The 26,762-nt window shown below is 38.2% G+C and overlaps 1 protein-coding gene across 1 annotated transcript in view; it reads left to right on the forward strand.

Moving 5' to 3' along the window:
* Window positions 1-7,397: 7,397 nt before the first annotated feature.
* Window positions 7,398-26,762, forward strand: part of LOC137503159 (uncharacterized) — a 52,788-nt gene continuing 33,423 nt past the window's right edge. Inside the window, exons 1-3 of the mRNA XM_068230634.1 lie at window positions 7,398-7,454; window positions 9,245-9,340; window positions 16,122-16,217. Of these exons, the coding sequence (XP_068086735.1) occupies window positions 7,398-7,454; window positions 9,245-9,340; window positions 16,122-16,217 (249 nt within the window). The remainder of the gene's footprint in view (window positions 7,455-9,244; window positions 9,341-16,121; window positions 16,218-26,762) is intronic.

Genomic DNA, 26,762 nt, shown 5'->3' on the forward strand with positions numbered 1-26,762 from the left:
AATAAATAAGAACGACTGATATTAGTGTCGAATCCATTGTTTTTGTGGACGCTGAGAGGAACTGTAACACTCTGGATGCCGTTTAAGTCAAATTTCATTCCCAATCGGAATGTGGATTAGAAGGGGCGAAAAAGAAAATGTCAAAATGACAGAGATTACAGATGTAAGTGTGTATTGTGTCTGTTCCATCACAGCTCTCAACCAAACTTGGTACACATAAGACTTACTATCTGGAAAGAAAGTACTGTGGGGTAAGACACCCCAAGGGGCAGGGGAAGAAAGTGAGTGAAATATAAAAATAATAGAAAACGACCAATATTAATGTAGAATCCATGGTTATCGGGCTCGCTAAGATGAATATGAAACTTCGGATACCGGTATCACTTTAGTCCAAGTTCGGTCCCTATAGTTATGGGAGTGAGAAGGGGTGAAATTATAAATAAAATAATGTACTTCATACAATTTATTTAAAAACGATGTGTATTACTAAATTTACAAAATTAGTACGTGGTTCAAAAACATCTAACGGGTAAATTAATAAACGCAGGCGAAACCTCGGGTACGTGCTAGTAATAATAAAGTGAGGATGCTATTGGTTTTATGTCCCACTAACTACTTGCACGGTTTTCGGAGACGGCATTGACGGCAAGGTGCCCGAATTTTGTCCCGCAGAAGTTATTTTACGTGCCAGTAAATATACTGACACGAGGCTGACGTATTTGAGCACGGAGGTACTCAACACGGAGAGTTTTTTCTTTAAATAACAATTTAAGGAAACCGAATATTATCCGACAAAAATGAATCTCCACCAATGTAGGCCTATATAAAGAGAAACTGTGGATTTTAACAAGTTCATATAGCCTAGGCTACCCCAACTTATAATTTGATTTAATACATAGCATTTTACACATGCATCCTAAAGCAATAATTAGGATTAAAACTTAAACTAAATAGTACTAAGTAATATGTTTATCCGTAGTTATGAGTAAAAGACTTTGCCCATTCGTGACATTTCAAATTAACCTAAATTGTACTGTTTATTCGTTGTTATGAGTTAAAAGACGGGCCCATTCGTGACATTTTGCATATTAGCATCACCCCATAAACGCAGTAATTAAAACTGAGAGGACTTTTCCTATTTGTGAAACTCACAACTTGACTTTATTGATCGGGTTGTTGCATTTTCAGATTAAAGCTCGCAAATCGGCTGTTTTCAATCAGTAATGGCTACTATACCCCACTACATCCAATCCCTCCTTCAACGCCAATAACCGAACACTGCCGAACCTTACCCCCAACACTACCCCGTGTAAAGCGCACCAGGGAAAGGTCTGTATTGATAGTTAATAGTGTTACAGTGTGATTTATTACAATTATTGGAACTGGGTGATATAACAAGCCCATTCACATTTCAAGAGAATAAGAAGTGTCGCATACTCTGCCTTTGTCGCTAGTAATACATCCTTTCCTAAATTCAGCCTGTTTTACTGACTGTTACAAATCAAATTTGTTCTTCAAGAGTTTGTTTTAAGTGATTAAACAACATTCAAATACTTGGTTTTGTTTCGAAGTGGCTGGTATGTAGTTATACAAGGCGCATATTCGCCTATTCTACAGCTAATTCCGTTAAGTGAGTTACGGATTTTCTTCATTGAGGAATTGTGATTTCTATCATTTTACACTGTGTCCACAACCTGTAACATACTTTCGGTAATGTTCAAATTCAATAATTCAATTTTGTATAAATCGCAATATGAGAATATTAGAAGTTAATACTAATCTTTCTCAGTTTCAGCATTCTACATATTTATAATATTTAATGTTATTAATTTTCTTAACCTTTAGATACTCGCGCTCAGTTTTCCCCCTTTATTACTCGCGTGGGGTCTTTAAGGCCTCCGGGAGTGTATACATTGAAAAAATACCCTAATTACAATACAATTACATCTTATTTTACTGCAAATACTGCACCACATTATGAAGTATGTTTACAAGAAATCAATACGCATTAATTATCACAAAGTTCATGACAGTGTTCTTTTTTTCAGATTACACACAATTCTCACATATTCTCCTCGTCTGTTCTCCACAGACATGTTCCTTATATTTTTCAAATCTAATTTTTATTCTCCTGTCCTCTGACCTAGGACAAATCTCGCATCTCTTTCTTGAATTGTCTGGCTCCTCTATATCTTCCCTGTCACCATTATCTGTACGTAGTTTTTTCTTTAGATTCCTACGCTGGCTAGGTATAGCAGCACCCGCCAATAGCCATGGTTTCATGAGTTCTTTCGCCAGCTCTTTCAAAAATACTCTCCTTGGCATGTTTTTCTCGTGGCTGGAATTGAATTTCCATACAACGAAAGCATTGATACGAACCACATTGAAGAGATGATGGAAGACAACGAGTGTCCATCTGTTGGTTTGTCGTGCTACATTGTAAGTTTGGCATAACTTGTTATTTGTATCTACAGTACACCAGCTTTCGTGCTGTTATAAAAATGAACTATTTCCGATTTCTTCTTCTCATCCTCTTCATAGCTACCATGATGTATGCTGGAGATCAGTATTACTGCTTTATGATTGCTGAACATTTCACAGTCTGGATCAGAATCAGAAGCAACTGGGGCATCATCATCATCATCATCGATGTCTTCTTCTTCTACTTCTTCTTCTAAGAGCCACTGTTCAGTATCCTGTACGTGACGACTGTGCCTTCCAGCCATATTCATCTGCAAGCGGAATACAAATAGAAATAACCCAGAAATATGAGAGAAAATCGCTCTATTTGCTGCACTGTATCTCATGTCAAAGTAAAAGCGCCTTATACTGTAGGATATAGGCTTACCTTTGTATGTTAACAATTCCCAGACATCACAAGAGGTTCAGATGCTGGCCAAAATATGTGCATGACACGTTCACATAATCAAAACTAAATAAATAATTAGTTATGCGCAATATGTGCAAGAATATGAAAAGAGTTACCTTAGTTTATTTTCATACGTAATTACTCGCGTGGGGTCTTCCAGGCCTGGTTACTTCTCTCCACTGAGTACCTTAGTTGGCAACAGTGAGCCAACTACTGAACTGAGCTCCCCTTCCCACTACATGAAGCTATTGCATGTGTCAAGGTCACATGTAGTCACTTCGGGAAAATATAACAATTTAAAAAGGGAGTGGGGCCTCAAAGACCCCGCGCGAGTAATTAAAGGTTAAATTTGATTCTTAATTAAGCATGAAAAATGAATACGCATATAATTAGCTTGCTTTATAGAAAACTCCCAGCTTTTGCGTTGCAAGTGCCTGCAAGTTGTGTGTACTAGCCAGGGTGCGAAATCGCGCGCGTGCGCGGGGGGGGATGTCTCCCCCACCGATGATTTTATCTCAGAGGCTCCCCCAACTAAAATATTTCCCGGGGGGTTCCTTTCATTATAAAATAAACAGGAAAATGTAGAAGCCATAATTTATTACTGAAATTAATGATTTTTACTGGGCATATTTTCATAAAAACATCAGAAATAATTCAAATGACTGCCAGACCTAGAGCAATGAAACAACGCAGCAGTGGCAACTCCGCACCTGCAGCCTATTGTTGATGTTTCACGATGGCAAGTCCATCCTCCCTTGTCATTGCTATAAGTAGCTCGAGTTTACACCACTCTTGTACTTCTTGGAGTCGGTGTGTTTCCTATAGGTATCAATAGGACAATATTCACTTGAGCAGGGTACAAACTGACAAATTTGTTCAGTCAACACATAGCCCTGGTAGAGGAAAGTTCCATTGAAAAAGCAATAGACCATGGAAACTCACGCCTTGTCTGGCCTTTCTTAAGATAGCGAGTCTCTCATAAACTTCTCAGCTGATTGGAATAGCGTTCTAATGTTTATCATTCCTGTTATAACAGCAAAATTTGAACAAAAAGATCTCAAATTTACATTTTTCTGGGTGAGAGGGTAATTTAAATACAGGGGAATTTTATACCCCGCCCCCACCAGGTACTGCCTGAAAAAAAATTAGTAGTTAAGCCCTATGTTCCTTCTCCCCCCACCACCACTTCTTTCTGATTTCGCACCCTGTTAGTGGCAATATATCGTATATCTAAATTTAGTGGAATGAGGATTTTTTTTTCTGAAGAGCAACGCAGGTGAAGAAATGCGGATGGTAGTTTCAGAAAGAAATTGCGATATGTAGTGTGTAATTTTAATTATTATTTTGCTGTGTTATTTACCTTTGTGTGCAATTTTCTAGTGACGTTGTGAATGTTGAGTTGTTCTTTACTCTGTATGCTGCGACATATGGTAATAGGGTTAAAAATCTTGAGAGGTTCCCATTTAGGATATCTATATCTTGTTATATCAGTGTTGTTATGGAGATTTTTCTGTATCACATCATTACCCCACAGCAGCTATATCCGGTATTTATTCGTGATGATTTAGGTAACAGTTGGCTTCCTCTCTGATTTATTGGTGTGTAAAAGATTTTCAGGGGTGAGTGACGGTGAGTTTGCATGGGGTCGAATCCTAGGTTCTGCAGTCCTGAAAAGCGTTACCGTGGTATCCCCATTTTATCATTAATTAACCTTAATTAATGCTGCTGCATACCTAATCTTATCCCTTTCCCTTGGAGTTGTTAGTGCAGCATTAAACTGCTAGCAGGAATGGAAGAACAATCTTCAGGAATAAATTCTGGCTGTGGAAACTGTAAAAGGTAGTTGCTGGAAAGTAAAGCAAATAACATATTATTAGAATAACCTGTGATGGCCAGAACAAGTAAACACGGCACTCTTCAGTATTGTCCTCTCCGGTGAAATGTATAACATACAATTGATTGTAGTTACCTGAATAGATGTATGTTTACATAGAAATCTGTTCCCTGGCAATGCATAAGAATCAACTCAATTAGCCACAGGAACGAAGCTTGTATTACCTGTAGGAGAAATTTTAGTATTCATTGTTAGTGCAGTATGTTTACATTTACAGTAAAATATAACAAAGTGACTAGCGAACACTGCTGTTGGGTGAAATGAATTCTCTGAGACACTACTCGAGATATTGAACATAGACAATTTTTGTGCCACCTGGGGAACAATAAAAACTGCTAAACATTTAAACCACTCGTTTGACATGGAACTCCATACAAGGGGCACTCTGGTAAACACCACTCAGTTGTGTCATTAGACAAGACACGCATAGAAAAATAAAGAAAAGGTTGGTGGCATTGTTCAATGAAATGAGCTGATAGAAGTATTGTATAAATTTTTGTCTTTATTTCACCAGAATTTTCTTCATTTTCCATTTCCAGTCTTCTGGGTAGAAATGTGAATCAAGAACCTCCTCAGTTTTTCTCTCTCCACCACTCCATTCCTTCCTCGAATTTTTATTTTTTTCCTACTTTTACTCCACTCTTCTCTGTACTCTCCTTACCTTAGCCATTCACCCCTTTCTAGGCATTCCCCACTGTCTTTCTCCTATGACTTTCTCTGTAAATACTTACTGTGGAACTCTATCCTCTTCCATTCTCATCATTTGTCCATACCATTTCAGCGTATGTGTCTCTATTTTGCCTTTCAGTTCAGGGATTCCAATTCACTCCCTCATTTCTATGTTTCTGACTTTATTCCTTTATGCCCTCCCTATTATTTCTCTAAGGAATTTCATCTTGGTCTCTTGCATTCTGCGTTCATCATGTTTTTTTGTTGTCCATGTGCCTGGTGCATACGTCAAAATTTGTGTGTAATACATTGGGTGCAAAATTTTCCTGCATTCCGTTGGACGACCCAGTTACAGACTATACATCTCACACATTGGTTAAACTCATTGGCTTGTTCAAGTCTCTATCCAATTTCTTATTTTATTTACACATCTTCAATTATTCTCCCTGAATACTTGAAGCTTTCCACAACTTCTAATAGTCTTACAATTACTTCAATATTCCCACTTCCTTCTCTATTACCTCTTGTCACCACTATTATCGTACCCTTTTCCACACTTATTTTCATTCCATATTCCTCCATCTCCTGATTCCTTACATTATCTTGTTCTTGTGCTTCCATTTCATCTTCTCCACATATTATTGTCTCATCAGCCTTTGCCTCCTTGGTTCCCATTTTTGTAGTATACCGGTACTCTTACGGATTTCATCTATGATTGTAATGAAGATTGGAGGGGATAAAACACATCCTTTTTGAAGTCTTGTTTCTACTTTGAACCAGTTTGTTTGTCCTTTCGTAGTATTCATACTACTTACTCACTTTTCTTTCATGGCTTTTATAATTGGTTCTTCACCTCTCCCTGCATCCGAGACCACTTGCCATGGTACACTGACATATGCCTTCTCAATATCGATAAATATCACCACTGAATCCAGCTTAAATTCCCATCTGTTCTCCATCACATTCCTTAGGTTCAACAGATTGAAAACTTTTAAAATTATGTTTACACTAAGTAAGGAGTATGACACTGTATGGAAGTGAAACACAGATAATAACTGGTGCCAAGAAAAACAGAGTTGAAGCCTTTTAAATGCCGTGTTATCAGAAGTTCTTGAAGATCAGATCGATAGAACATGTCTCAAATAAAGAGATAGTGAATAAGCTTAATGAGAGGAGAATGGTTTGAGAGAATTTGATCCAGGGAAGGAAAATTTTGATAGAACATATCTCAAAGAACTGTGAACTTGTTCAGTTAGTTTTGAAGCTGATTGCAAAGGATAAAAGTGGTAGGAAGATTCCAGTATATGGACCCGGGTGATCAGAGTGATATGCAAACCGTACAGTCACTGAATTTTCAAGAAAGGTCATCTTGTTGTGGTTTCAGTTCCATATAAAACTGTATGTTAGATAGCTATTAATACGATATAAGGTGTCATGTAATACTAGGGGTCCTATGACTGTGATCTTGATATCGACAGATAAGTTAAATTATATTATGGAAGTGATCACTGTTTTAGAAATCATGTAAAACTGCAGGTCCTTAGCTTTGATCGAAGTATTAGTCATAGAAAACTTGAGGTCCTATATGTATGATCACAATATCAACAGTCATGTAAAATTTTGGGCTTTTGATATGATCATAATATTGAAGGTCATTTAAAATGAAAATGTTGTTGCTTAGTCTGTTAACAAACATCATAAGTATCAATGACATTAATAAGGTAATATATTTTTCTGGCTTATGTTTTAGTGTAAGGTCACTGGAAGTAATCAACCATTCCAGTACCTTCTAACTACTTCAGTTAGCAGTGCAAAATGGACCTGGAAGCAAAGATCAAAGAGGAACCAGACTGGATTGAAGGAAAAACAACTGCATCACTTGTAAGTCTCATTCCAGATAACTTTATAGGGGTCAGAAATTAACCCTTAATAGCTGAATAAGTTTGGCAGGGGCATAATTTTACTATGTGCTTCCTCAGTATTAACATCAGCAGTCACCAGTTGCTGAATGAGCAGCTATGCGTAGTACAACTCCGTTTTGTTTATTTGTCTGGGAATACACCACAATGCGCTACACAAATCTGCCAACTCTTAGGAACTTAAGGTTAGGCTTGGATTAGTCTGTACTTTTTACTGTCAGTATTAAAATTACTTTGGTTTAGGTTTTGCACCTGTTTTATTTTTCCCCTTTGATTATAATAGTTGATGGTTGGCCAATCTTACTTTAAAAAAACTAATATCCTCCTACACTACTGCACCATCATTAGCACCACATGTTATAATTTATTACTCCTACCATAATTAGTGTAGAAGAAGTTAAATCACAAATCTTTCATTAGTGTTTTTGAGTCTGGATACACCAGTCTGCTAAACGAAATGTCAACACAGGTGTGATTATTCTGGGTTACCCTCACATCCTCAATGTGCTGGAAGATATTATGTGTTTTAAGGAACGAGCAGATTTGCCTATGACATACGAGGTATGAAATAGCTCAAAATCTGAATGTACGTTCTCTCAAAATAAGTATTTTGCTCAGATGCTGAATTCTTCTACAAAGACAGAATAGTGATTGGCTCATTTTATTCCTCAAATACAGGTCAGATTCTATGATATATACAGTAGAGAACCATGTCTAAGGGCTCTAGAATATATGATTTCTGAGCATAATTTCTTTTATATACCGGTACCCCTTCTTAGTGGGCTCTGACACTTTAAGGACTTAAGGCACATTAAACAGAACTTTTCTTTCCTCTTTGTCATTATTTCCTTGTCCTTTTTGTGCATCCTTTTCATCCATTCCTTTGTTCAGCTACTGTTCTCTTCTGTATTGAATTTGTTAAGTTCGTATATTCTAGAACTTGATACTTTAATTCGCTTTTATTAGTTTCTTAACCTACATTAGAATATAAGCTTTTAATCACAGTCCCTCCCCCCTTTAATGCTGACAAGGTTTTATGAATCCAAGAGTGAAATTTAAATGTCTCGTAGTACTCTAGATCATAAAAGATCTTCTGAAACTGCAGATATGCACTCCAACACTGCTGATTCTCCACTGACGGTGTCCTCATCCCCTCAGTTCTTCACAGAACACTACATAACATGCTTATAGTAGTAAAATATTTCATTTCTAGTTGCTTTGACCTTGGGCTACATCACATCTTTCACTGTTATATGACTGTGATAAGTCAGCTTCTTTCATGTTTATGTTTTTTTATTTTACACTTGGAAGCATTGAAATATGCTGTTTGAAACAGAACTGTATTAATGTTTTATGTAGCCCCTGTGATCTCAGCAAAACCATAGTAGAGAATGTGATTCCATTATTTCAAGTAACTTTAATCTGTCTATAAACAAACTCTATGCTGAGAACAAAAAATCATTTAGAAATGTTGTAACGCTTCTAATTGGTTCAGACAACTTTTATGATTTGATTGATATGATTGAACATATGAAAACAGTTCATACAATTTAGTGTTTATGGCTGCTTCCTTCTAAATTCTATGCGAGATGGCCCCAATTCCATCCCTGGTATTATATCTTCTGATATGGCTAGAAAATATTTCGCATTTTATATTTTGTTGTCAGTCTCATCCTTTCTCTGACATAAGGAGTGAGCAAGAATAGTAACACCTTTCTCACCACAGCCTTTGGTTTTAACAATCCTCTGCTTGAAGAAATCTTCCTTAAACATTAGTGAAATTACGAAAGTAACTGTAATACTGGAAATTAATGAATTAACATGCTCATTTGTTAGTGACTGTTTTTGTAGACGTGTGTTATGAGCACACCTAATATATCTTATTTTCCACAGAAAAATTTCGAACATGTATCAGAAGTGATAGCTCTGAAAGAAGAAGTTAAATCAGAGTTAACCGAGCCAGAGTCATCGCAGGAAAACTCTCTTGAGGTAATGTACATAATTTGATAAGCCATCGTCAGATAATGGAAAAGTTTAGAAAGTGGCTCAACAGATACCGGGGTTTGATCCATCTTTTTAGTGCACATGATTGACAGTCCTGCTGATAATATACTTTTTTATGAGATGGCTGTTTACATACCTAGTTTTTACTTTTCCTTCAAGTTGTTCCACAATCTTGCGTTATGAATTGTGCAGCAGTTAGGATTATTCCAAAGACCTCTACTCTATGTCATTTGGTAGCTGGTATCATTTCTACTAATACTTTTGAATTTGTTAATTAGTTTTGAACACAAAGTAGCTGAAAGATACATTCTTTTGTTACTGTTACAGGATATTGTACTAGTTGTTTCCAAATGAAACACCTTTGTTATCTTATTGATTATAGTAATTATTGTTTCCTAAACAATACAGTAATTTGTTGATACAAGTTGCAGGTGATATGCTTATTTACTGTGTTTGCTTGTTTACTACACACATTGTAGCCATCTGTTGGCAAGTGAAAAATTTATTTTTCTCCCTAATCTTGTCTGTGATGTACTAGTCCAATGTGATTTATAATATTTGTACTGGGAGGTGCACCTCAACCCCGCACATTTAAGATGCGCCTTAGGGAACACTATCTATCGAACAAAACTTGAAACTGCTAATGCATAAAGTTGGGACATTGATCGGAAGACGTCACTTCTGAATAACTCAGTAATATGTTATTTTAAAGTTTCCTAAACTGACTGGATTTCTTTGTTTTGTTTTGGTGTACATCAAAAAGTTGGTATTTTTCTCCATAGATATCCCTACAAAAAGCGGAGGTAATGCACTCTGGTGCAAGGTGGAATAATTAATGATTTGAAGAATTTTTGGTTTATAAGTTTTCTCAACTAAATTGACTTTTATTTATTTCGATACTACAATGTTTTTGCAACACTTCCTTCTCATCCTGCCAGCTTTGAAGTCTGGCCAATCACAAATTTTCTGTATTTATTTTTCAGCTAATCATAAGCTTCTTGTAACTTTTTGAGTATCAAATAAAATGGGAGGGTGTGGGTTGATTTAGCCCAGAGCCTTCTTGAACCCTCCCCTTGGGTATAAAAGCCGCGGCCTTTTCTAGTTACCTTGTCTTATTCTCGTCAAATTTCTGAGTGTGTGTGTTAAGACAGGAGGTGGGGTGCCTAATTCTTTGGCAGGCAGAACGTCAGCCCAGGTAATGGCCACCAGTTTTCTATATCTGTAGCTGTCTCCGCAAACTCACAGCTGTTTTCAAAAATGTAAACATTCATTCTGCTAATGTAAAATTTGATACAGTCTTAAACTGTACATTGGGGATAGAGAGTGTGTTTCCCTCTCAAATTCCCCTTCAGTTTATCTTGAGGTAAGTACAATTTTGTAACTGTTTTCTCCTGTAAATCACTCATTAACTTCTCTTTTGCGTCACCTCAGTTGTGTAGAATTTGTCTCTGCATCAAGCCCAAGTAGTGTTTCAAAACTTGGTTTTCAAGGAGTGCAAGTTTATGACTGTATACATTTTGAGTCTGGGCCAGTAATATAACCTGTTGTTCTTTTCCATGAAGGCCCAGTAGTATGGGTAATAGATACCGCTGTGTAAAGGAATTGTAAATTGTAGGTTGTTCCGAGAGATGCCAGAAATTGTAAGGTTTTGTGTAATGTTTCCTTGAGTAGGCTGTAAGGAATTGGGAGCACAGCCTCCTTCGTTGAATTTAAAGAGCTTGTAAACTCTTGTCTGATATTGGTGTCTGATTTTGAGTGGGGCCTTCGGAAGGCTGTATGTGTAACCTTTGGAGCAAGGTGCTCTTGAACTGTGTCTTGGGAGATATCTCTCGTTATCTAACCAAACGCAACATTTATGATGATGTAAACTTGTAAATTGGAGCTGGAAGCTCAAAACATGTAACTTCCAACCCTTGGGTTTCTATTCTTGATTGGTATTTTGTACCTGACATTTTGTTCCTTCACCTAGTGGAGAATTTTGTTAAATTTGAGATCTGAAAAGAAATATAACCTTCGTTTTAAAGTTTAAATTAATCTTTGATATCATAGATAGACCCATTCAAGCTGACACCTTCTTACACCTCTCTGAGTTCCACAGATAATCTCACAACAATATTACTTAAACATGCGATGAAAAAATAAGCCATTCAAGAGTTATCTTGCCTTTCTGTTTCATACTTCGTAAAGGATAGTGTTTGTGAATAGGCCTTGTAAGTTCACCATTACTCACCTGAACATTCATTACATGATTGAATTCCTCATTACCAGGATGCACATTTGATCACTGTCATCGTCCACTTCATAGAATGCGTGTCATCTTCTTTCACTATGACTATGTTGCTATGGGGTATTTCATTGTCCATTTATTGAGATATTCATTTCACCATCTCTTCCAGGAGTTCTGGGTTAGCTGCTGAAAATATAGCTGCGTGGGGAAGGTTGTGATGAGAGAGGAAGTATAATCATGATCAGAGAGTTTAGTAATTGGCTCTCTTATAAGGAAATGGGTTGTAGTTAGGTAAGAAGTGTCAAAAGATTCATCATTTAGCTTTGGTGATAGGATGTATGTGTTTCAAGAATGGTCCATTCTTTGTTGGTGAAGTGAAAAGAATCCATCACTTGTCTGGGGCGTTAAATCAGACTCTTGACAGCTGCTTCCCAGATTCCACCAAAGTATGGTGTTGCAGGAGGGATGAAATGCCACGTCAGTCCCATGCCTGCAGTTGTGCGAAGAGTTGGTTTTCTGAGGGTTGTTTTGCAGGAAGGCCTTGATTTCTGTAGCTGCTCCAAAGAAGTTTGTGCCATTATAGCTGTAAATGTTCAGGGTTGACCTCTATGAGAACTAAGTTGATAAAGTGCAGAGAGAAATGTTGTTGTAATGAGATCAGGTATCATGTCTATATAGACAGCCTTAGTAGCTAGGCAGTCTGGTCTTGTTCAATTTCAAATAATTTTTTTATTAGAACTGGGCCAGCACAGTCTATTCTAGTTTTAAGGAATGGGTATGTCGGGGTTAAAGGCACCATTTGTGTATTTCTCATTAATTATTCCTCTATGTAACCCTTTGACTAGAGTAATCAGGATCCTGATTTTTATCCCCCAGGCATGAGATCACGGCTGATGATGCCCATGCAATAAATTAGTATGGGACGATGTAACACCTGGGACATGTATGAGTGTGGCTTCTTTCCGTTCCCCTTTCTGAAGAGATCCTAAACTTGTCTCTCAGAGTGTTGAGTGCCAGGATGAAGTAGTCCAAGGTGTTCTGCCATCATAATTATATTTGTGAGGTGATACAGAATTTCTAATGTTTCCAGTCCACTAGTATTGGAGTATTGTGCAGTCATCCACTGACAAGAAGATGGCCTTCTTGATCTATGATTGGATTTAATAGTCTTTATACGAGTTGTTAGTTTCCTGCACAATATTATCCCTTTTAGTACCAGTCGCTTATAGGTGGTCTACGCGAAGAGTACCCGGCTTTTTTAAAGAAATCGCAGTGTTTCAGTAAAATCATTATAACTTGATTATTATTGAAGATATGCCTTCAAAATTTTAACTCATCAAAGAAAACGAGTTGCTTTACATGTTTCTAAATTCACAAGCTATGTTATATTAATGCTATAAAATAAAAATAAAAATTATAGTTTAATAATTATCAAAATGAAAATTGAAAAGTCAAAATGTAGATAAAGAAACACAAATCAAATTTAAAATTATGCACTGAAAAATATTATTGTCTGCAAATACATGCTCTTGGTTCACTATTTGCAAAATTTCAATATCTTAAGCACTAAAGTTTCTAATTTAAAAAAAAAAAATTATTTTACTATACAGATGTACACATTTCATGCTTGTTCACTTTTAACACTTGTGATACCCTGCGCAGATGCCATGAAGACCCTTCATACACTTAGAACAGGCAGTTCGTGATCTTTTTTTTGGCCCTCCATCTTTTTTGCTGTATACAACGCATCTTTTCAATAACCTGCCATCTAATTTCACCAAAAGTTCACCTTCCCTAGGTGGATTTAGCTTGGGTGAGGCATTGTTTATTAAGTTCTTCTCTTGGATCCATTCCTTTTCTATTGATTCTATTATGGAGGAAGTGAACTTGAGCCACGTCATAACTTTACTAGAAGTATTCTGTTTATAAATCAAGTAAGAATTCAGCACCATTCGCGCAAAGATACAAAATACCACTTTCTTCCCATATTTTAGTGTTCGGCGCTCGTCAAAGTATGTGTACAGCATCATGTCAGATGCGTCAACTCCCCCCATTGATTTGTTATATTCGAGGACAACATTTGGCTTTCTTACTTCAACCTGCTGTCCTCGACGCCTCTTGACTGTTGTTTTAGTGTGTGCTGTGCAGGATGTAGACAAAAGAAGCACTGGATTTTTCTGTGATTTTTTTTCCCGGTACCCAGCAACAAGAATCTCATTACTCCGAAAATATTTATCTTGTCCTACACCAAACGTTCCTTTCAATCCCTGCAGAATATCTTTTCTCTTGCGTCTGAGGGTGTCTGTTAGATAAGTACCATTTTCAAATAGGTACTTGGCCAAAGGAATTCTGGTAAACAATTTGTCAGTGTACACGTGATAGCCTTTCTTCAAATAGTTTCCCATAGTCAGTAATGTATGAACTACTATGTGTCCCAAGCCAAACTTCTTAATTTTCTCTTTGTCTACATCACTCTTTGCCCCTCTGTAGCAATAAAACCCCAGGCAGTAATTGATGACAGAGTCGCAAATCATCCAAAACTTAATGCCCCACCTATGATGCTTCTTATTGGGAGGTACTGCATCAGAGATGAATGGCATTTAGTGCCCACTAACAATTCATCTACACTTAATTGCTGATGAGGTGTGTAGTGGAACCGGAACAGTCTATTGGCATGGTCAACTATTGGCTGAAATCTCGCACATGGATCATATTTAGGGTGGCCAGGTGGAAAAGATTGTACTATTGTCAATAAGGTGGAAAAATTTCAGAATTAACTGAAATCTATTGCGGGAAAGCATGGTACCGAACCAAGGAATCTGTCTTGAATTAGTCGACCAGTATGAAAGTATAGTTGGCCTTCTTGTAATACCCATTTCCAATAATACTGCCACAAAGGCTTTTATTTCTGTGACAGTAACAGGTCTCCATTGTCGAGCTGTTGAATGGGGCGACAGTGGCTTTAGAGAAGAGAGGAACTGATTTGCGTACCTGTTCGTTTCCTTCACAATTAAATTCAAAATATATACAGTAAAGAACAGGTCAAAATATTGCACAGGCCCTGCATCAGCGGGAGGCACATGTTTAGGACCAGGTGTTTTGAGATACAGCGGGGAGGGCTCGAACCGAGTGTCATATCCAACTGAAACTTCACTGAACACTGTGTTATCAATATAGGCATAGTTGTTATTTCTGCCTGCATCACGGCCTACACTGTCTTCATTTACGTAACTTTCCGAATCAGCATCACTGTCACTTTCGCTAATGACAATACCACGAGTTTTATTGTACTGTTGAATGTCATCGCTACACTCACTTCCTGTCTCTGAAATAACATAACCAACATCATAATTACATTACCCTGATATAGCTACATCTTCATCAGACTCAATATAATCGTCATCGGCACAGACTCTGTTATTATATTCAGCTAAATCGTCATCATTCTGGAACACATCGCGCGCGGCAGAGGCCATTTTCCCGCTCACAAACTTTTACAGTGTACAGAATATAGGTCGCTTTGAAAATATCATATCTCCGTTAATACAGCGATTGGTGTGATAGTTGTGGTAGATTTAGAAACTACAGGTTCCAAAGAATCTAGATCATCTGCATTGTGCTGCTATCTGTCCGAAAACCGAGAACTATAAGCGAATATAAAACTGCTTGCGTAAGGAGCGCTATTGCATTCCCGGCAATTTTCGCTCGCTCGCCAATGAACGCTTTTGCGCTCTCTGGTATTCTAAGAGTTAATGTAATATTTGTGTACAGGGTTCAACTCTGATACAAACAGTGGACTTTAATGTCACTCTGTGGGTTGTTTACAACAATCTCACATAATTATATATTACAAATCTCATGACTGGTCCATATTGAAATGTACATTAATTCAACAATGTTACAAAAGTTTATTAAAATCCTCATATTCAATACACATTGGGTTCTTAAAATTAAGAATTCCTTCTTGTCATACTAATTTAAGGGGACCTGTTTCGCCCATTGCATGTTCATCATCAGCCATGATCTCATGCCTAAGGGATTAAAAGTATGATCCTGATTACTCTAGTCAAAGTGTAACATAGAGGACCGTGTGTTATAAAAAGGAGGAAACTTGTATGTTCACAAACGACAATTTACACAATGAAGACAGATCTAAAAAATATTTGATGAGAGGATGTGAGTATGTGTTATAAGAGTGGTCCATACTTTGTTGGTGAAGTGATAGGTATCCATCACTCTTCTGAGGTAATATATCAGACTCTTGACAGCTGCTTCCCAGATTCCACCAAAGTGTGGTGCTCTCAGGAAGGGTGAAATGCCGTGTCAGTCCCATGCCTGCGGTTGTGTGAAGAGTTGGTTTTCCGAGGGTTGTTTCACAGAAAGGCCTTGATTTCTTTAGCTACTCCAAAGAAGTTTGTGCCATTATCGCTGTAAAGTAACTGTAATACTGGAAATTAATGAATTAACATGCTCATTTGTTAGTGACTGTATTTATAGATGTGTGTTATGAGCATACCTAATATATCTTATTTTCCACAGGAAAATTTTGAACATGTATCAGAAGTGATAGCTCTGAAAGAAGAAATTAAATCAGGGTTAACTGAGCCCGGTTCGATGCAGGAAAACTCTCTTGAGGTAATGTACATAATTTGACAAGCCATCGTCAGGTAATTGAAATGGTTAGAAAATGGCTCAACGGATTCCAGGGTTTGACCCTTCATTTCAGTGCACATGATTGATAGTCCTACAGAAAATATACTTTTTATGAGATTGACTGTTTATTACGTATTTTCACTTTTCCTTCGAGTTGTTCCATGATCTTGCGTTATGAATTGTACAGCAGTTAGGATAATTTTTTTTTTTTTGCTAGGGGCTTTACGTCGCACCGACACAGATAGGTCTTATGGCGACGATGGGATAGGAAAGGCCTAGGAGTTGGAAGGAAGCGGCCGTGGCCTTAATTAAGGTACAGCCCCAGCATTTGCCTGGTGTGAAAATGGGAAACCACGGAAAACCATCTTCAGGGCTGCCGATAGTGGGATTCGAACCTACTATCTCCCGGATGCAAGCTCACAGCCGCGCGCCTCTACGCGCACGGCCAACTCGCCCGGTGTTAGGATTATTCCAAAGACCTCTACTCTCTATCATTTGAGAGCTGGTATCAATCCCACGAATATTTTTGAATTCGTAAATAGTTTTGAACACAAAGTATTTATAAGGTACATTGTTTTGTTACTGTTACATGATATTTTACTAGTTGCTTCCAAATGAAACACCTTAGTTATCTTATTGATTATATTAATTATTGATTTCTAGATAATACAGTAATTTGTTGATACAAGTTGCAGGTGATATGCTTGTTTACTGTGAGCGTTCACTTAATATACTACATACATTTTAGCCATCTCGTGGCAAGTGACCTAATGTGGTCTGTAGTGTTACTTGTCCATTGTGACTGATAATATTACTTAAACATACAATGGAATAAATAAGCCATTCAAGAGTTATCTTGCTTTTCTGTTTCATACTTCATAAGAGATAGCATTTGTGATAGGCCTTATAATTTCACCATTACTCACCTGAAAATTCATTGCATGAATGAATTTGTCATTAGCAGGATGCAGATTTGATCACTGTCTTTGTCCACTTCATAGCATGAGTGTCATCTTCTTTCTGTATGACTATGTTGCTATGGTGTATTTCATTGCCCATTTATCGAGATATTTATTTCATCTCTTCCAGGAGTTCTGGGTTAGCTGCTGAAAATATAGCTATGTGGGCAAGGTTATGATGAGAGGGGAAGTATAATCATGATCAGGGAGTGTAGTAATTGGCTCTCCTATAAGGAAACGGGATGTAGTTAGGTAAGAAGTGTCAAAAGGGTCATCATTTAGCTTTGGTGATAGGATGTGAGTATGTGTTGTAAGAATAGTCCATTCTATGTTGGTGAAGTGATAAGAATCCATCACTCATCTGAGGTGTTATATCAGACTCTTGACGGCTGGTTCCTAGATTCCACCAAAGTGTGATGCTGCACAAGGGATGAAATGCCACGCCAGTTCCATGTCTGTAGTTGTGTGAAAAGATTGTTTCTGAGGGTGGTTTTGCAGAAAGGCCTTGATTTCTGTAGCTGCTCCGAAGAAGTTTGTTCTGTAATTGCTGTAAATGTTCAGGGGTTGACCTCTATGAGAACTAAGTCTATAAAGTGCAGAGAGAAATGTTGTGGTGAGATCAGGTATCATGTCAGTGTAGACAGCCTTGGTAGCTAGGCAGTCTGGTCTCTTTCGATTTCACACGATTTTTCATTAGAATTTGGCCAGCAGTTTTAAGGCATGGGTAATTCTGGGTTACAGGCACCATTTGTGTATTTCAAATTAATTGTTCTGAGGTATCTGCATTCATCTTAGAACACTTGAGACGTGTATGAGTGTGGCTTCTTTCTGTCCACCTTGCTGATGAGTAGAGACGAGAATTATAGGCACTAAACACAGTTAAAATAGGCAGGCATATATGCTCTTAATTTAGCCAAAATGGGCATGTAAATAGGCACTAACGTGTTAAATAGGCAAAAATAGGCATGAAAAAATACTTATAAATCAATAACACGCTCAATTACTATAAAAGAAATTTACAACAAGCAACGTTTCAATGTTTTCCGGTAACAATCTTGTTCTCCAGTCAGGCAGAATGTTGTGTACTGAGAGAAATCCCTCAACATCACAGGAAGTGATTGGATAAAACTTCAATGAAGCCACTTCATCTGGTTTTAGTTCAACTGCTTCATCTACCTCACCTGGATCCTGGATTCTGCTGCAGGACTCTTAAGGAACTTTTTGTTGACAGCGGCTACCTTCCCAGATGTTCGTTCAAAATTTCTCCTAACTTCTTCCACAACCCTAAATGACTCCACCGGGGGAAAGCCACTCGTTTCTTCTCGGTGATTGCTCCCGGCAGCTTGTTGAAGTTTGAAGATGCTCCAGTTTATGCAGGGGGGATATTAGCTCCCTTCATTGCAGTGCACAGGTCTATAGAAAATTGTTGTTGGTCGCTGTTCACAGTGGGCTGGTAGAAATGCTGCGATGACAACGCTTCCTGTACTCGTGTCTAATGCATCGCATTATTTCTGTGTTGATCTATATGGTATTTTTTCACATTTGATCTGAAAAATAATAAAATTTACTTAAATTACAATGTTCTTATATTCCTACAGCTGGGCTAGTTGGCAATAATGCTTAGTATAAACATAATAATGGCGTATGGCCTCCGGAGAGGCCTGGTGCAGGTCTTTTTCTTGTAGACGGCCTATTAGGCGACCTGCATGTCTGTGAAGATGAGGGCCTTACCTAGGATGATTTCTAATGTGGAAAACGCCACACACACACCCAGTCCCTGAGCCATTGGAATTAACCAATTAAGGTTAAAATCCCCTACCCTACCGGAAATCGAACCCGGGACCCTGTGAACCGAAGGCCAGTACGCTGACCATTCAGCCAACGAGTCGGACAGTATAAACATGCATTCGTTTCATTAAAAAAAGAGAAAGACTATTAGAGGTGATGTTTCTAGAAGTACGAATTCATAATTTACATGGAAATGTCCTCAAAAATGTTCAGTTATAATCTGGCAGTTTCCTGTAGAGTTTGCCGGGTGAAAAAATAATGAAAATGACGCGAAACGATACCTGAGTAGCGTAGAGGAGAGAACCTTCCTATATGCTTGCCAGAAACTCACCAAGCTGCCTCTAGCAGGATTCTTACTTGTCTAGAAGAATTAAAACGGAGGCACTATAAATCTCAGATTTTTGAACATTTTATATGTTGCTATTCACCGGCTTTGGTCAGCCAGGTCAGTTGTCATGAAGACTATTTTCTGTTGTCTGCAATAGATACTGCATCATGTGTGCCCAAAGGCTGTCACCCTCGTTAAAAATTAGAAAACCGCGTGATTTGAAATTGTCGTGGCATGCGTCCATAAACTTACTTTTTGTCACAATTTAGCAAAACTCTAGAAGGAATGCTAGAGCTTACACACCCCCGATTCTCTTTGCTTGCCCATTCCCTCCCTCCCAGCACAACGGGTACCAACTAACCGGACCTCACCAATCCAGACCAATGGTCTTTCCACTGGCCTGGTCTTGTAAAGATAGTCTTTGGAGCCTTGTTAAACACGCTGTGACATCGTTCAAGCCATGCCATCTTGTATGTCTAGCCTCTGTGATATCGTCCTAGCTGCACCACATTCGATCTTCAATGTACTGTATGTTTCGCGAAGGCATAGCGGAAGCGTAATAGAGTTCACTAGAGCCTACACATAGCGCTGGTGAAAGTTACTCAAGATTTAAAAAAAATTACAATTCAGTTGTAGACCGCTTCTGTGGTGTAGTAGTTAGCGTGATTATCTGCCACCAACATAGCACCGGGTTCGATTCCCGGCTCTGCCACGAAATTTGAAGTGGCACGAGGGCTGGAACGGCGTCCACTAAGCCTTGGGAGGTCAACTGAATAGAGGTGGGTTAGATCCCCACATCACCGGGCGAGTTGGCCGTGCGGTTAGGAGCACGTACCTGTGAGCTTGCATCCGGGAGATAGAGGGTTCGAATCCCACTGTCGGCAGCCCTGAAGATGGTTTTCCGTGGTTTCCCATTTTCACACCAGGCAAATGCTGGGTCTGTACCTTAATTAAGGCCACGGCCGCTTCCTTCCAAATCCTAGACCTTTCCTTTCCCATCATCGCCATAAGACCTATCTGTGTCAGTGCGACGTAAAGCCGCTAGCCAAAAAAAAAAAAAAAAAAAAAATTTCCCACCTCATCCATCGTCGAAGTGGTTTTCTGTTGTTTCCCACTTCTCCTCAGGAAAATGCCAGGATGGTACCTAAGTTAAAGACGCGGCCACTTCCTTCCCTCTTCTTTACCTGTCCCTTCCAATCTTCCCATGACTTCACAAGGCTCCTGTTCAGCATAAAATGTGAGGTCGTCTGGGACAGGTACTAGCCCTCCTCCCCGGTTGTGTTCCCCGACTCAAAGTCTCACACTCCAGGACACTGCCCTTGACACGGTAGTCGTGGGATCCTTCGCTTAGTCCGAGAGAAAAACCTACCCTGGAGGGTAAACAGATTAAGAAAGAAAGAAAGAAAGAAAGAAGCAAAGAAAGAAAGACAGAAAGAAAATATTTCAGTTGTAAATCACTATTTTCGCGGGAATTGGATCAGAGTTCAAGTTACCGATATTTAATTTTCATCCACTCTGTGACAAGAGACCATCAGCGTTCTAACTCCTCGTTCAGTAATAAAATGATTATTTACATTTTAGCAATATAAATTATTGAAAGTTCGCGACTAATACAGCATTGTGACAAAATAACTTTCCACAATACGTAAATTATTGGCCTATAAATGCTACAATGAAAGGCAATCGTAGTTCAGTCACAAAAAAAGATAAAAGGAACAAACAAACTTACCAAGCTTGGGAGAAGATTATCTTTCCATCCGTAGTAAAACTGGCGTCACCTGTGATGCACCGCTTCAGCCAGTAGGACTTCGACGATTTTTCTTTGCAATTACATTTTTTTACGTCATGCCGATACAGATAGGTCTTATGGGGACGATGGGATGAGAAAGGCCTAGGAGTGGGAAGGAAGCGACTATGGTCTTAATTAAGGTACAGTCCCAGCATTTGCCTGGTTTGAAAATGGGAACCCACTGAAAACCGTCTTCAGGGCTGCCGACAGTGGGGCACGAACCCACTATCTCCCGGATGCAAGCTCACAGCTACGCGCCCCTAAGCGTGCACATCCAACTTGCCCGATGATTTTTCTTCGGGCATCGCCACAGACACCCTTCTTCTTCACAATAAATTACAACACGTTCTGAAGGTAAAGCGTACGTGTACAACAGTTCACATCGAGAAGGAGGTATAAGGGTTCGACGTTGTTTGGTTCTCGCATATATGTTTTAGAAGGTTGGAGGGGTTGAAGGCTTCGAGGTCAAATTGTTCCTTGTTTCTCCTGAGGGAATTTCCCAAGAACTATTTCTGGTGACTTCCAAGAATTCCCATTTTTGTTCGTAGGGTAAACAGATCTTGAGAAATGAGAAGATAATACTGTCGAGTACATCAGTTACGATATAATGCACTGGAAGCAAATCACCTTCTTTAAAATAGATTAAAAAGGCATCAAATAGGCAATAATACTCCAAATAGGCACAAACCCCTGAAATAGGCATTTATAGGCACAATAAAACTGACTAAATCTAGCTTAAGGGAATCTAAAACGGATTTATATCTCAAAAGCCTATGTTTCTGAACACAGGAATAAAATAGGCAAAGCCCACTGTCGGCAGCCCTGAAGATGGTTTTCCGTGGTTTCCCATTTTCACACCAGCCAAATGCCGGGGCTGTACCTTAATTAAGGCCACGGCCACTTCCTTCCACTTCCTAGACCTTTCCTCTCCCATCGTCGCCATAAGACATATCTGTGTCGGTGCGACGTTAAGCAGAATAGCAAAAAAAAAATAGGCAAATAGGCAAATTCCCGTCTCTACTGATGAGGTCCTAAACATGTCTCTCAGAGAGTTGAGTGTCAGGGTGAAATAGTCGAAGGTGTTCCGCCATCATAATTATATTTGTGAGATGATACAGAATTTCTAAATTTTTCACTCCACTAGTATTGGAGTCTTCCGCCAACAAGAAGATGGCCTTCTTGATCTATGATTGTATTTATAGTCTTTATACTGTATGAGTTGATAGTTTCCTACACAACATTAATCTAACATTTGTGTAGAGGGTTCAACTCCTGTACGAACAGTGGACTTTATTTTCATTCCGTGGGTTGTTTACGACAATCTCAGATAATTATATGTTACAAATCTCATGACTGGTCCATATTGAAATGTCCATTAATTTAACAATGTTACAAAAGTTTATTGAAATCCACGTATTCAATACATGTTGGGTTCTAAAAATTAAGATTTATATATTGTAATACTAATTTAACCCGCCATCGGTATCGTTGTTAGGTAGCCCCTAACAAAAACATTCCTTATTAAGAAAAGTTTTTTGGTTTGAATCATCGCGTAACGAAGGAAAACATGTGACTCATAAACTCATTTGAGAATACCTGGAGTTTGAAAAGTTTGAGTCTTAAACCAAAAAACTTTTCTTAATAAGGAATGTTTTTGTTAGGGGCTACCTAACAAAGATACCGATGGCGGGTTAAGGGGACATGTTTCGCCCATTGTTTGGGCATCATCAGCCGTGATCTCATGCCTAAGGGATTAAAAGTATGATCCTGATTACTCTAGTCAAAGTGTTACATAGAGGACCATGTGTTATAAAAATGAGGAAACTTGTAAGTTCACAAATGACAATTTACACAATTAAGACACGTCTAAAAAATATTTGGTGAGAGAATGTATGTGTTATAAGAGTGGTACCTTCTTTGTTGGTGAAGCAATAAGAATCCATCACTCTTCTCAGGTGATATATCAGACTCTTGACAGCTGCTTCCCAGATTCCACCAAAGTGTGGTGCTGCAGGAGGGATGAAATGCCATGTCAGTCCCATGCCTGCAGTTGTGTGAAGAGTAAATTTTCTGAGGGTTGTTTTGCAGAAAGGCCTTGATTTCTCTTGCTGCTTCAAAGAAGGTTGTGGCATTATTACTGTAAATGTTCAGCCTACAGCCAGCAGCGCATAAGCTCTATGTTCCGCCCATCTCCTCTCCTCCGCCACACCCCCTTCCATCAATATCACACAGATATAATACAAGAAGTGCAACTGTCATTGGTTCTGAAGCTGCAAAGACAACTAGTTCCTACCAGAAAGGTCGACGGGGTGAGTAATTTTATACACAGCATTTTTCAAAAATTTTACCCTCTTTGCTCTAATCTTAGAAATCCTTCTAGCCTCCTCTCATTACAGATCCTTCACCACACATCCCTCAGTATTCGATTTCAACATTGAAGCTGTAGCCAACTTCTAGCACAAGCATCCCCATTTGACTAATAGGACAAGAGGAGGCTATCACATCAGCTAGTAAAGACACACACGGCAACACCCAGTTATGAACTTTTTTTTCATGTTTTCAACAAAAATAAGAAGACTGTGGCCTCACCAAACAAATACGGGATTAACAGGGTGTCCACCCATATGGAATACCGGTAACCGGGGAATGTCATGGAATTCCAGAAATAGTGGGAAAACCAGGAAATGTCAGGGAATTCAGAAAATAATCTGGAAATTCGTTTTTCTGCCCGATAAAATGGACATACCCTATTTGTCTGTTACTAGAAGCACATTTTTCAATTTTTGTAAGATTAATTTCGGGCATATCTTTTATGCCAGGAATAAATTGTAAAGAAACCTGAATAAGCATTAACAAAACCAAGTGTGATCACGAATATGAAGTAACCGATATCTTCAATAGCTATATGAATAGCATATAGCAGGCAGTAGCGACTATGTTCGATCAAATCTTCGATGTATTGATCTGCTTACTATTGTATATTCTGTGTTGTTGGGGAATGGTGAGGCCTATATTGCGTTCTCAGTTTTCTAGTCGCTTAAATGTATGGCTTCCACAGCAAAATATGCATATAGACAAAATTCCACTACCCAACAAATGACTGTGTTTGTTTACTATGTAATGACATGTGCGATAGTCACTACCTCATAAAATGTAAAAAGAGAAAAGACACTGACCCAATGCAGGAAAGTGTGAAATTCGCTTAAATTTTACACTCATTCGAGTGCCTATTATTATTATTATTATTATTATTATTATTATTATTAAATGTGCTGATGTAGGTAAACTTTGTGTGAATGTGTAATGCATCGTGACACTGTTCGAGTCACGCGATGTTGAGTTTCTAACCTATCTGATGAAATGGTTGGTGACGGACGTCAGTGAGTGAGGCTCCACAGTAATCAAGTGTTTTGAAGGTGTTATACATCAGTGGAAGTGATAGAAACTTGCAGAAGTGTTACATTTGTATTTACGAATTGATATACCCATTAGTTTTGTAGGTGTTGATCTTTTTCTTCCAAATTAGCAATGTAAAGAAAATGGGGAAACAATGGAGTTGGAAGCCCAGCCTCTCATTAACTCGGACAGCTTCTTTGAAAAACTTTGTGCAGGCCATTTCGACCTGCATGACGGAAGTGGTTATAAGAAAACTTGAAAAGAGCTTAAATTTTAATATCGAAGCATTTCCAGAGTTAACCGAAAAACATGATAAAAGGAGGCAGAAATCTGCAAACTGAAGGAGGATATGGATGCCAAGTGCAATTCATTGGAGGAGTACAGAAGGAGAAATAATGTAAGAAATTTCGGCATCCCTGAATGTTCGAACGAAAAGTGTGATGAACTAGTGCTCAACGTGTGCAAAGTAGTAGGTGCAGATGTTAGACTTAGTGTCACAGAGTAGGACCTTGATTACCAGAGAAAACAAGGCGTATCCTAGTGAAATTTGTGTCTTATCAGTCACAGCAGGATGTCTTCACTAGGAAAACGAATCTGAAAGGCTTCTATCATAATCTATACGCTTCATTTCCGTATTGATTATAGCTGTAACATATAAATGATGATATGGAAGCCTTCACCTTATCAATACAGTTATTTATTTACCATTAAACACAGTAATGCAGTACCGGTTTCGACCCCTTTAGGGTCATCCTCAGGTGTCATATACCAATATAAATATTAAAACATCACATTGAAGGTGTTAAACACACATAAAAATTGACCCAATTTGACAGGCCATTAAAATGAGTTATATAATAAAATAGTAAAATAAACCTTCTTTTCCTTGGTTACAAAAATATTATGTATTATGAGAGGTATCGTCATAAAAGGAAAGAAAAATTCCACCTAATCAATACATTTATTTTCTTGTAAAGTATTACAATCTAGAACCGGTTTCGACCCTTCATAGGTCATCCTCAGCTATATCAGCTATATCAGGATGACCTATGAAGGGTCAAAACCGGTCCTAGATTGTAATACTTTACAAGAAAATAAATGTGTTGATTAGGTGGAATTTTTCTTTCCTTTTATGACGATTGGTAAATGTCAATACGGAAAATGAAATTCATAAATCAAGATTATGAGAGGTATGACACACAATGTACATGTTGATTTGGTAAGCGTAAATTGTACTATTTTGTATACACTGATGTTCATAGATAATCACTATTTTACATTAAAAACTTATAATTAATTACTAAAAACATTTCGATATTTTATTCTTTTTGGTGATTATATTGTTAATGCACAATGTCCCTCTGTTGGTAATACATATATTTTGCCGTGGTGAGGAGCCTGTCTATGATGAAAAGTCGTAGTTTGACGTTCAGTTCATTGCATTATCTATGTACTATATTCATAGTATGTATTAAATGCTGAGTTAATAGTAAAGCGTAAGTTTACGACATGTGCTGTAGTATGGCATTGTATACTAATACAAGTGTCAAATGGTTTACATTTTAATACCTTGAATGATAGCGTGTAGGCTTCATTTATTTGTTATAGGCTGTGATATCTGAAAATAGAAATGAATTGTGTAAGAAGCGGCTTTTAATAAGTTGGTGAAAAGTAAAACGTTACGTATATTGTACTTACATTGGGTGTTGACACAGTGTGTGTTGTGCGGCAGCACGTCGAGCTCTGTTACGTGTTAGTCTGAGGCTGCTGTTTGTGGCAGTAGAGGGGAGGTTATGAGGGGTAGGAGGAGCGGCTGCAGGGGGGGGGGGGTAGGATTAGAGTGGGAGGTATCTTTGGGCGGTTCTTTTATGTGTATGGGATATTGTTTCTTGACTCTTTTTAGATAATTATTTTTTAGAAGAGGGATAACTGTGTCGAAAAGGACATTAGTTTTTTCTGTAGTTTCATTTAAATTAAAGTTTGGATTAACGTATTGCTGCAGGTTTATGTAAAATTCTTCCATGATACTGAGCAAGGGGCTTTTGGGGTTCGTACTTAAGATTTGCATATCATTCTCAGTATTTGTGAATTTATGTTCCTGATCTTCGATATGCTGTCCTGTGGCTGAAAAATGTCTATGTTTTATGGCATTGATGTGTTCGTTGTATCTTATCTGGAAGTTCCTCCCAGTATGTCTTATGTAGCTGGCCTCGCAGTCATTAAGTTGCATGCAATAGACCTCTGAGTGGTTATACCGATTTTTATTG

This window comes from Anabrus simplex, chromosome X, assembly GCF_040414725.1.
Source record: "Anabrus simplex isolate iqAnaSimp1 chromosome X, ASM4041472v1, whole genome shotgun sequence".
Taxonomy (NCBI): Eukaryota; Metazoa; Arthropoda; class Insecta; order Orthoptera; family Tettigoniidae; genus Anabrus; species Anabrus simplex.